General features: G+C 42.2%; 1 protein-coding gene across 1 annotated transcript in view; it reads left to right on the plus strand.

Moving 5' to 3' along the window:
- The window catches only part of mvk (mevalonate kinase), a 47,808-nt gene extending 35,944 nt beyond the window's left edge, over positions 1 to 11,864 (plus strand). The window contains exons 10-11 of the mRNA XM_088297383.1: positions 11,329 to 11,386; positions 11,680 to 11,864. Coding sequence (XP_088153509.1) covers positions 11,329 to 11,348 — 20 coding nt within the window. The 3' untranslated portion in view covers positions 11,349 to 11,386; positions 11,680 to 11,864. The remainder of the gene's footprint in view (positions 1 to 11,328; positions 11,387 to 11,679) is intronic.
- The last annotated feature ends 502 nt before the right edge of the window (positions 11,865 to 12,366 follow it).

The raw sequence follows: 12,366 nt of genomic DNA on the forward strand, positions 1-12,366 counted from the left end.
ACAATTCTGCTTTGATAAAAAATGTGTTTGGTTCTCAGTCATTCACATGGTAAGCTGAAACTGTTCACTCGGGTCTCAGTTGTTGAACATGCTTTTTTTTTTTCTTATTTAAAAAAAATAAATATTAAAAACTGACTTGAGCAATTATGCTTTTAGGTCAGTGTGACCCAAGTACTTGTTAGTATTTATTTTGCACTTGTTAAAATCAAATTTCTCTATCAGCACCTTTAATAATATTTTCCTTAACCCAGATCCCGCCCACATGTTCTATACCACTTATCCTGTTCAGTGTAGTTGGGAGCAGGACACGATTCCAGATGACATTGGGTTAAAAGCAGACTACATCCTGGACTTGTCACCAGTCAATCACAGTGTACATACAGAACCAGACAACCATTTACTCTCACAATCACGCTGTCGCTGAATGGGAACTGAACTCACGCTGACGGTTTCAGAAGTCAGACAAGTGAAGCACTATACCCTCAGTGACCATCGGTGTATTGAATACGTTGTGTGTAGTTGAGATTTTAAAATGATATTCAGGTCAGTAAACAGAAGTCCTTTGTGGTCTGGGCTGTCTGTGGGGAACAAAGGCATGAGATTGCATCTGATTATTTAATTGATATTTGAGACTAGTGCGCAGCAGCTCTGTAGATTACCAGCATTGTAAGGACAAATGGCTTGGCGATAACCTCGCATCTGGTCTGATGGGAGATGGAAACAAAACAAAAGGAGCCTTGATCAGCTCAAGATACCTCCCCTTACAACCCTCCGAGGCACAACAGTGGAACACTTGGGGGGGAGGAAACAAACTTTTTAGATGAAAACAGCCCTGGCGTATGTGAATTCCAATGAATCAAAAAGCACCTTCGCCTCTTGTGTGCAAGATCAGGTGATCTGGCATTGTTAATAAAAATCAATTTGTTTTGACTCCTACAAAACAACTTTGGCAAGGATTCTTGTGTTTTCAGAAGCAGAAAAGTAATTACTGCTCTGCCCTCACCTTCAAAGTAAGCGTCAATAACATGCCTCGCATGCTGGTGTCAAAAATACAAGGTCTCTCAATGCACATCTCAGACTCTCTCTGTCAAATTATCTTTCTCCTTTGCACTTTGTTTGCAATAAAAAAGCAACAATATATATATATATATATATATATATATATATTTGTGTGAACAGTGGGTGTGCACTGAAACACATAGCTGACCAATGATTGTTTGTGACGGCCATATCGATTTCTGTCCACAGTAAAGCTTGCAAGGCTGCTCTGAGACAGCAGGTGGAGATTTCTGATAATGACCGAGTGATTCCACTGGAGACACCTGGAGAGCCAAGCTCTTAAGGCCACACACAAACAAACATGCTTAGCATGGGCACAGCATGGGGTTATATACAGATTTCTTTACGGTAAATGACTCTTTGCTTAGTCTCACTCATGATGTTGGAAGCATCTGTGGGCTCAGGATAAGGATAATCAGCAGATGCGCTGAAGTCGTAATCAGCAAACGTTAGCATATACACCTAACTATCTTGACTGGGAGCCCATTTAGAATTGTGTAGACTCTTCTTTTATATTTTGAAAAGGCACAGAATTAATGTTGCTTAAATTTGATTGGGATTCAGGAAAAGTTTTGCCTCAGCAACTTTCTATCCCTCATCCAAAATAAGTTTTGGCTGGCTTGCTAAATGGTACATTTTTCCCTGAACAAAAACCCCGGGGGGAAAAATTGTAGCGTTTTTGGAAGGGCCATTCATTAAGCGTTTCTGATGTAAAGGTCAAATGGCATAGCACAAGGATGTCCAACCTTTTTTCACCCAAGATCTACTTTTCAAGTAGCCAAGCTCCCAAGATCGACAAGCTCAGTGTCAACATCGCAGTCCCACACGCCTTTTCAAGCCTGCAGAAACTAACCACACAACACTTTTCTTGTTGTCAAACAATCGCTAAATTACACTCTCTGGTCCTCTCTCAGTAGACTGGACGCACACACGCCTGCCCGCACACATGTATGCCTAACTGAGCCCAACATGTGGACTTGGAATCAGATTGTTCAGTTTCAACTGTCGATATGTTACACTCTACCGTAACACCATCTGACTGAAAAACAAACTTTGTTTGCTAAATGTATGATTGTGTAATCAGTACATTCAATAGTTTGGTGCAAGCAGTGTTTGAGGTCATCAAATGTATTCGTTCTCAAAGACCAGGAGAAGTTATGCGTGCAAAAAGTCCATTGTGTTTGTGTCAAATACAGTACTTGAATGATTTCTGAAAAGCTGTTTTTTAAAATAACTTAGCCGAAACAAATACACTGAGCCATGCGAGTACGACATTGATGTTTTATGTTTGTGGAGGCCAAATTGACAGTCATCTCCAGAGAAGCAAACTGCTTTTGTCTAAAATGATGTCAAACTGTGAGGCCAAAATTGGAACTCTTCCCCATTGTGCAGTGCAAACTGCATGCTGTGCAAGAATGGAAAAACTGACAGGGGCTTAGTCAACAGTCAATTGTCTTTGGTAAGAACCCGTCTCGTCACTGTGGAGTTGCTTCCTGCCCACACCCGCACTTTTCCTCTCCAGTGCTCCAGTGGAAGTGGTGGTTGGGTGTCCTCTCCTCCCCAGAGGGCCCTCTCCCTTGTTCGCCCCCTCTTATCATCTGCCACATGAAAGGATTTCATTACAAGCTGTGACACCGGACCCACCCTAAGCCAACCTGTTCATGGATGGAATCCCATCCAAATGGCATCACATTGTGTCAGTAGAGGAGGCAACACCATGCGCTATTCCCGCCCATGTCAACCTTTGCTGTCTTGTCCTGTCCTAAGCTATCCTATTGTTTCTCATTTATTAATTCTGTTCCGTTTCATTGCCATTATCCTTTCTTATCCTATTCTAGCCCTCTTTTTATTTTCCTTCATTTTTCTTTGACTTCCTCTCCCTTCTCCCATCTTCCTATGCCAAACAGCAGTTTCCTTTTCTTCCCCGACCCTTCACTTGTTCACCTCTCCCTTTCATCCCCCCTGTGTTCTTCTCCTCTCTATTTCAGCCCCACATGCCCGACAGACGCCCCTCTATAAAATTCTCTTTTATTTATAGCTTGTTTGCTTTTATAAGGCAGCTGTGTAGACCAAAGTCGCTGGTGCTGTTTGATGTGCACATCTCTCATCTGTGATTAGGAAGTGAATCTTTTCAAAAAGGGGACAGGTTGTTAAAGGAAACGACTGGAGTGGAGGCTCCTTAGTGAAGATTACCCTGCACACGTTTTATTTGGCTTCTTTCCATTGGCAGCGCATAATTCATGGCCCGGGTCCGATCTGATGGGGCCGAGCGTGGCGCTACTACCTACAACACAGCGTCTGGCCTGTTTTAACAATCGCATCGTCCAAGAACCTGTTAGTGGCAGAGTCCAGGAGCTGCAGCCTGGGGCATAATTAACAGGAGGGGGGTCTTACTCTTTCCGCTGGCTGCCCTCATTTAGCCATTTGATTTATTTACTAAACAGCCACTGGCTCATCTAAGCTCATGCTCTGTGTTCTGCTCCCACCACTGGCAGGCCTGTTAAAAAACCGCCTTTTCCATGTGCGTCATAAATAACTCGGTGGCAGACTTTAGTGGGACCACCGAGCACAGGCGGAGATGAATCTGATGATAATGGTGGATGGGGAGTTCTCGTGCTCTGCATTTATCACGGCCAATGTGAAGACGATGCTATGCTGCAGGAGTGATGGCTTTTTAACTGCATCTCCTCCTTGTGCTCACTTGTTTGGCACATATCACTCATCATGTGCCTACAGACTGCCAATTAAAAGTGTATACAGTCCGACCTAGATGCTCTCACTCCGCAGGCCTGCTGCAATGTGCAGCTGTGTGTGTAATTGTGGAGCTGGGGGTGGAGGGTTCGCAAGCATTCTTAAGGCAAAAGATGTTTGCTGTAGCAATTGCTGACTTTTCCATCTCTTGCAGACGCTTGTCTCGCTTTTTTAGATGGGGGCAGCTGGAATTGCACGTATGAATGCTGAGAAAAGGACATACTAAATTTCAGAGGTGGGCAATACGGCCGTCATTAGCCCAGCGCCCGACCCAAGAGTCCGCCATTTGGTCATTATTTCAGGCTGACCCAGTCTGTCAGTTACCAATCTGTCACTCCATCTTAATTACTTTAACGCTTCCATCATTGCGAAATTACAGTTAGATTACAATCATTCAGGACGATAGAACCGTACAATACAATTCAATACAATTTCATTTTTAAAGCGCATTGCACAACAGCTGGAGCTGTAACAAAGCACTTTCCATATGCCGCCATATAAATTAGCAGGTAATTATAACACAAACTAAAACACATAAACACATTTCCAATAGATAGCAGAAGAACAGCAGAACAGTGACGGTCTCATGTAGAGTCAAAAAGCTAAAGTACAGTCGTTTTTTTAACTGATGGTCCTTAAATAGCAGCGGCAAACTAATTTAGCGATGACGGAAGAGCAGTGATAATAAAGTGACCAACTGACGACTGACAGACTGGGCCGGCCTGAAATAATGATAGAATGACGGGCCAGCTACTGGCCAATGACGGTCGAAATTGCCCACCATGCCTGAATTCCATTTGTCTTCATTCAACATATGATAAACATTGGCCATTTTGTACGACAAAGCCCACACAGAGAAGAAACATTTAAAAGGAACAAAAGCAACTCACACTGTCAAGGTGCTTTGAAGATAGTTGCGCAACCTCTGATTAATGTTCTCATAAAGCTAGGGAGGTGGTTTTGATGGAGGACTATATAGATCCTAGGTGGACATATCCCCCGCCCACCGGCTCCAGGGTGATATTCCTTTTCAGCTTTGTTGTAAATACTTCAGCAAGAAAGAGTAGCCAAACATAAGTCATATCAGATTAGTTATAGCGTCACCCACCCTGTGGGAGAATTGTGTTTTTCTATGATTATCATGTCTCTTGCACGCACACAGTGATGTACAGCTTTCAGACACGAATACTGCCATTCGGTGGTAATAGTACAAGCGTGATTGGTCCCTTACAGGCCAATGAATCAATAGCTACTGTTGAAAAGAAGTCAAAAGAAGAAAAACAGGAGTGTGTATTGATGTGGACAGGTAATGAAAGATAATACCACATGGGTGGAGTGGTTGTCAAGAAGTCATTGACCTTGATTCATCCCTGTGTTGCCTTTTTTTTTTTCAGACAGCGTCTGCTTTGACTTGATAAGAGCCCTCGCAAAGGATCAAAAGAGATGAGATGAGAACATTTATCTTAAATTGTACCAAATTCAGTGTTACTTTGTACTTGCTCAACTTTATGAGAAACAGACCGCCAGGTACTGTTGAACGAGACATAGATGGGCAGACAGACACAAATGGATGTACAGTAGTATGGAGTGCAGTTCCAAAACCAAAATTTGATTTCCTAAAAATCTGTAAGTATCTTTGTAAAGCACCCATTGTATGCTACAAAGGAGATGAATCCCAGATGGCCCCAATCCAAAGCATTCATGTCTACAGACAGACTAGAAGTGATTGCATATTTGACTGGAGGGCATATGGCCGGTCAGTGCACTACAAAACCTTCATGCTATACACTGTATGCCCCCCCCACTCGTTTTTTTTTTCTTTTTTAAATCATCAAACCCCTTGGACGAAATTCAAAGTGATGGCGCAAACAGTAGTAAAAACAGAGACTTGATGGAGGACAATTGAGCCTGAGCCATGCAAGCCCGGGTAAGGAGACCTCCCTCTGGGCCTGGCAGACCAATCCAGCCTATTGATTTTCTGTCCTTTCCTTCAATATCTGGAATGTGCCATCGCCAATAGATTATGACAAACGTGCCCGCTAGAGACCGTCGATCCTTTAATTGAAGATGATAGAGGACAGCCGAGGATGGAGTGGGCCAGTGCCTCCCAAACTTACCTCCTTCCAAGTCTATAAACCACAATGACCTCTCACGGACAAAGCTTTTGTGGCCAACCATCTCTACTCGACTAAACTTTCACCGCACCGCTGAACACAATGGAGTCGGTGCTTGACAATAACAACCTCCTGCCAAAAGCACAAAAACAAGGCACGAGAAAAAGCTCTGTGCTCTATTTTGATGAAAGTAACAAGCACAGCTTGTTGTAAATAGGCTTTCTGCGGCCCGAGGCAGCTTTTCTCCCTGGGGGACGTGCTTTCTGCATCTCTCCCAGGGTTGCTGTCGCCAAAGGGAAGAAGGGAGGCACAAACAAGAAGTTGCCTCGGTTCTTTTGGCAAGAGGAAATCATCTCTGATTTGGTATCCTGTCTGAGATTTTGCCTCCTTTCAGATTTGGAATAAAATATTGGGATTACAATACCGGATTGTGTTTGGACTCGCCTTGTTAGCTGTGTTCGGATTACAGTCCAGGTGCACGTGGAGAAACGCTGGCTGCTGAGAGTGTCTGACTACACTGACAAAAGGTTGTTAGCGCTCTGTCTGTCTGGAAACACTTCCGCCTGATAACTCGGATGTGTGCTTATTCAAATGAGTTCTGCTGCGGGCACCCTCTTGCAAATCAGGCGCCATCCGCACTAGCATTGTCACACAAATTAGAAACGGATGTTTTGGGCAGAGCGCTCTGTGGACATCAGGCTCGCAGTGCCACCTTTGACATGAGTGTCTTGCCTCGTCCCCCACCCTTAGAGGAAGCAAAGCCACAACCTCTCTCACCTCTTAAATGCAGACGTAAAAGATGACTGTCTCCCACCTGCAACCTACATTAGTGATTTTTTTTTTCAATAAATCTCTTCAAAACTCTCTTCAGCTACCTTTCTCCCCAATGCCTTTAAGCCCCTCTGATCCTTTCCAATAATAATGGCATTGCCAGCCAATCTCTCTGAAAATGGGTTCAGCGCATACCTAATCCCATTTAATTACTTAGACACACAGGGCTCAGGACACACTCCTCAGGCAGAGCCCCCCTCCATGCCCCCACTCCCTGTAAGCATGCCCTGTTTGCACCCCATCCACCTTTCTTCATGAATTATGGATCCTCAGCTGCAAGGCGAGGGGTGATCATTCTGCCTGCTCTGTCATAATGCTCAGGGAGAGCCTGGGCTCAGTGTAAATATGGTGCCTGTCTGGGCTTGAGGTGCCCTATTGTGTGTGGTATTAAAAGCTCACCGCTCTCCCTCGCACTCCCTACGCCACAGCAGGGGGGCTTCAGGCGTAATCACACAGAACTTCCAGCACTCTGCTCTACTGCAGGCGGCCTCACACTGACCGGCATTACGTCTGGCAGTTGTCGCACCTGAGAGGAGGGGGAGAAATGAAATAGAGATGGAAACTGAAAGTTGGGGAAATGGGCTGAATCAGCTCAGGTTTTCTCTCAATTTGTCAGCACAAACGTTGCTTCATGGAACAAACATCACTGTGGTAGGATGACGACGTTTGCTTGACCCGCTGATGGCAAGGGAAGGGATTGAATGGAGGCGCTTTGGAGTTTAGCTATGTGAGCTTCTCACACAGGGAACATGCTCTGCTCCTTATGTGGCCAACATTCCCAGAAAAAAATGATAAAGCGCCATTTTGTGTTTTGTTAAAAAATAGTCTCACTATGTTACTTTTTGAAATACGGTTTGACATACTGCCCAAAACATATTGCGAGCTATGACGTCCGTTAGCCAAAGGCTGCAATACACTGTATTTGCTTCCAGACGAGCTCGTGACGAAAGCAATCGACTTTGGGTCCTGACCCATCAGTTGAGAATCACAGATTAACAGTCCCGTGCCTTGGATTGTTTTAGCGTTGCTGAAGTTGTTCAAAGGATACTTGCGTGTTACCTGAGCCCTCAACACAAAATGTGTTTTCAAAGGTTTTAATTGTTCATAAAAAATAATGACATTATAAAATTCATTATAGAAAAAATATTGACTTCTTATTGGAAAAAATTGCTAAATCAGTAGAGGTCCCTTCAATTAAGCCCACTGTTGAAATACCAATACATCCATCAGGGTCGCAGGGTCTGGAGCCTATCCCAGCTGTCATCGGGCAGTAGGCAGGTACACTCTGAACTGGTTGCCAGACAATCGCCGGGCACACAAACAAAAACTCGGGCTCACTCTCACACCTAGAACCAATTTAGAGTGTCGAATTTAACCTACCATCCGCTCTCGCACTCTTACCTAGGGACAATTTAGAATGGCCAATCAACCTACCATGCATGTTTTTGAAATGTTGGAGGAAACCTGGAGTACCCGGAGGAAATCCACGCAGGCACGAGTAGAACTTATAAACTCCACACAGAAAGGCCGGAGCCGGAATCAAACCCACGACCACTGAACTGTGAGGCCATCGTGCTAACCAGTCACCCACCGTGCTAATACTAACACATTAAGAGTGTAATTGAAGTATAATTCAGGTAACAAAATGCAAAATTACTAAAATATCCCTTTAAATAAGATAACAGTTTAAATATTAATAAATAAAGAAAAAAACAAACTCCACCCACAGTTGAAAATTGGGTCTTTAGTGTCACAAAGCAATAGCAAAATGTCAGAAAACAGCCATTGAAAATGTATCTTTTTTGGGGTTTAATCTGAAGCAGATTAAATGGTGTCAAGCTTGTACTCATTTCTATTTAACATGAGTTTCAATGTGATTTGTTAATTCTGAGTGCAGCTATGTCCCTGATTCTAAGAGAGTGTGCACACGTTTGCACCCGCATTTCATCATCATCTCTCTTTATTTTTATCCCTGTCAAAACGATGTACTACTTTTTTTTTTCAATTGAGTTGTACAGGTTATGTATCACAAATGGTGGAAAAAGTTTGGAAATTGTTTACTTTCGTCTCTTTTTTTTTTGTTATTACACTATGGGGAGAAAAAAGTATTTAAATAGCTAATAGGCAAGTAGCAATTGTTTTACAGGTCTGAAGCGGTGACGCTTTTTTTACTTAAATAATATGTGTGCCTTTTATTTTTACTGATACTGTTGTAAAATGACTTTTAAACGATATTCAAGTATTTATGGCGTATTTAAAGTTTAAACTATAGGCAAGCATGAATATTCTTAGGGTGCTGTCTACTTTTTGTGAATCGTAGAGGATTACTGCAGTTGAATCTGCATGTAAAATATTCAAGATAAACTACTGCAGAAAATTACTGTTTAAAAAAAAAACATTGACATGCATGGATTTATTTTTTAATTTCCAAGAAAGCAGTTTTTCAAGTAAATCATTCAAATCCCCAAATGAGTGCTAAACTTATGACCGCAACAGGATCATCATACAATGACATTTTTGTCGAGGTTACAGTGAAGTGTGAAGCGAAATAAAGTACAACGCCACCCTAAAGACTTTATAATTGGCAATGTCACAGTTCTCCCCTTGCCCGAGGAGGAGAAACGAAAGATGATGTCAGTGTCAGCTCTGAGATGGTTTTATGCTGTCTGTCAGGGCCCTGAGCACATTTCCCTGAGCTTGATATAGACGGGACTTGTCTCGCTGCCCTCAGCGGCAGACAGACGTCTCATCTTTATCTCTCCAGATTTCTACCTAATCTGTTTCTCTCCCCTTGGCCTCTCTTCATGAATCTGCCATAAATCATTTTTGGATTCAGGCCCCCGTTTGCACACATACTTTCATAAAGGGAGAAGAGCGGGCATCAGATATCCAGACTAAATAGCGATCAAATTACACAGGATATGAAATGCTGTAGTTTGGAATCCATTATCCTGCTCAATATGAGTCTTCCCACTGTAATATGTCAGCTCTGGCCCCGAAGGGACAAAAAGCACAGATGGTAATGTATATGTGCAATATGCATATGACTGAGCAAATAATTACGACTGGCAGTTGAGTGAAGAACATTTAAGCTAAGTGCACACAACTTATTCAAAATAAGATCCAAAACACAATAGAGCAGGTGGAGACCTTGAAAACCGGTTATTTTCAAGCCATACGCACCAGCTGCTCTTAGCCATAAACAGCCTGCATTTCATGCTGAGCTTTGCAGTTACATTGATTTTTGCAGGTTAATCACAATGTTTTTTTCCCCTGCCTTTTCCTCGTTTTACAGTGCGCATGAAAAGTACTAATTGCATTCAATAACAAACTAATGACAGCAGTAAATAGACTGGACCTGTATCTGCCTCCTTCTGTTAAAACCCCTCTCTCTCTCTCTCTCTCTGCTTAAAGGGCTCTTCATTCTGACAAGTATTATTGAAAAATTCAATCGCCATGGCAACAGCAGACTCATTACATTTAATCCACTAATTGCTAACTAGCTTCGCAATTGTCTGTAATTGCTTTGGGGACACAGTTAACCAGGTGGTTGGTATGCAGAGCAAGGCTATGCCTCTTGGTGCGGGACAAAGGCCAGAAATGAAAGATGGTGCGCTGTGGTAAGCCTGCCTACAAACTCCCTCCCTACTTCTCCCCTCTCGCAAAAATTGCGCACACTCCATAATAATCATCATCTGTCTAACTCTCCAAGTGCAATATTAATTAATGGGCATGGTTGCTATGGAGATTGATCACCATATTATCTGTCAGCAGTATTTAGTCAAATGGGGCCTAATGTTTGTTTGTTAATGGAGCTGTAAACAATATTGCCGGAAGGATTTTGTTACTTCCTCAGCAGCACCTCGGATGCTACAACAGCAACTCAAATGGGCGATGGCTTCTAGCAGTGCTTGAATAAATACAAATTTGTGTATTATATTTCACATATATCACAATTAATGTGAATAAAAACCTTTCTTTGTTCAAAGCTGATATGCAGAAAACTCAAGAGAAACGTAAACTCTCGTAATTGTCCACTTCTCTATTCTCTCATAGAGCATACAATGATCACTATGGTTTCTGGTGCTGAATCTGTTGATAAAGTTTTGCATGTGTTGTATGTTTTTGTAAATTACATTTGTATTAAAAAAAATGAAAAAAATTATCTACTTTATGAAGTACATCAAAATGTACGCGTGCCTTCAAGAGCAAACATCAACAACAGCAAAACATTTTTTTTTCTTTTCTTTTTGGAAGTGACTTTGATGGTATCAATGTCGTCATTAAAATGATTCCCACAGATGACTAGTCAAAACATGAGGGGTGGTCAATGTAATCGGGGCTTTTATGGGTATGTGGTTGCATTCATGTGTGTGCGTGTGTGCGCGTGCGTGAGTGAGTCAGTGTACAAGTCGGGGCACTGAACAAACCCTAACCCCTTTGATTAGTGAAAGGCTCAAAGGATGGAGAGGCAATCCGAGAACTTCACAGGCGTAGAGGGGAAATTGCCTTGAACCTTGAGGTGTATGAAAGTGCAATTTGTGTCCCATCTGTTCTGCTTCCCTTCCATTAGGAGGAGGACGGGTGTTCTAAAGCCACCAAGGAGAAAATGCCCCTGTGAGGGTCTCTAGGTACGTGCAAGCTCGAGTTGATTTAATTTGCCAGACGAGCATTTCCCCCTTTTTATCCTCTTTCCATCAAATTATTTTAGATGCAGGAACAAAGTCTCTTTATTCTCTTTTTTAATGCAAAGTATTTTTTTTAAATGACCTCCTGATCATGGTGACATTCTCTCCAAGAAATGGAGTGTTCTGATGCACTGCTTTACTGAATCCTGTCACTGTCATAACAATGTGCAGTGTTGATCAGCTTCCTTGATTTTTTTTTTTTTTTCTCCCCCTTTTTTTCGGGATTTGCATGACAGAGGCCAAGAACAAGTTTGTTCCCCGGGCAACAGATTGTCGACATTTGCAGTTGGAGCCGAGGTGTTACTTGGAAAGTGTGGAATCAGAGATGAGATGGGCCCAAAGGATCCATGAGCTCAGGTAGCGGAGTGCATTACTGGAACCTGAAAGCGACGCTATCATCAATTCATATTTTAAGTACATCTGTGCAGGGGAAAATCTTTGATGTGGTAATGGTGCATTAAGTCAACTGTTGGCAATTTAGTTTGCACGGATCAGCATATTAGAATAGCTTTTAGACTGTGTGGCAACAACAACAAAAAAGTATTTTGTGAGTTAACCCTGAAACATCTGCGACATGACCACTAAAGTTTGTTGCAAGTGTAAAATAATAAAATGCAAAAGAGTAACAAAAAAAAAAATCCATCAATTTTCTCCTGATTGGCTATCATAAAAAGATTCACCCTAAAAATTATTTAAAAAAAAATAAAAACCTAAAAATATGCATTTCAGTGAAAAACAGAGGGTAAGACAAAAAGCCCCAAAACATTAAAAATAGAAAAAAATGTAAAAAGCATTGATAAACATATCCTAGTAATAGGTGAAGGGTATGCAGGAATCCACAGTACCCCAAAACTGGTTGTAAAAAACAACAAGAAGAAAATTCATGAAATTAGAAAGATACCAGTATTACTTAGTTCAAGTAT

This window comes from Idiotropiscis lumnitzeri, chromosome 1, assembly GCF_059441095.1.
Source record: "Idiotropiscis lumnitzeri isolate Australia: NSW breed Sydney's pygmy pipehorse chromosome 1, RoL_Ilum_1.0, whole genome shotgun sequence".
NCBI classification, from domain to species: domain Eukaryota; kingdom Metazoa; phylum Chordata; class Actinopteri; order Syngnathiformes; family Syngnathidae; genus Idiotropiscis; species Idiotropiscis lumnitzeri.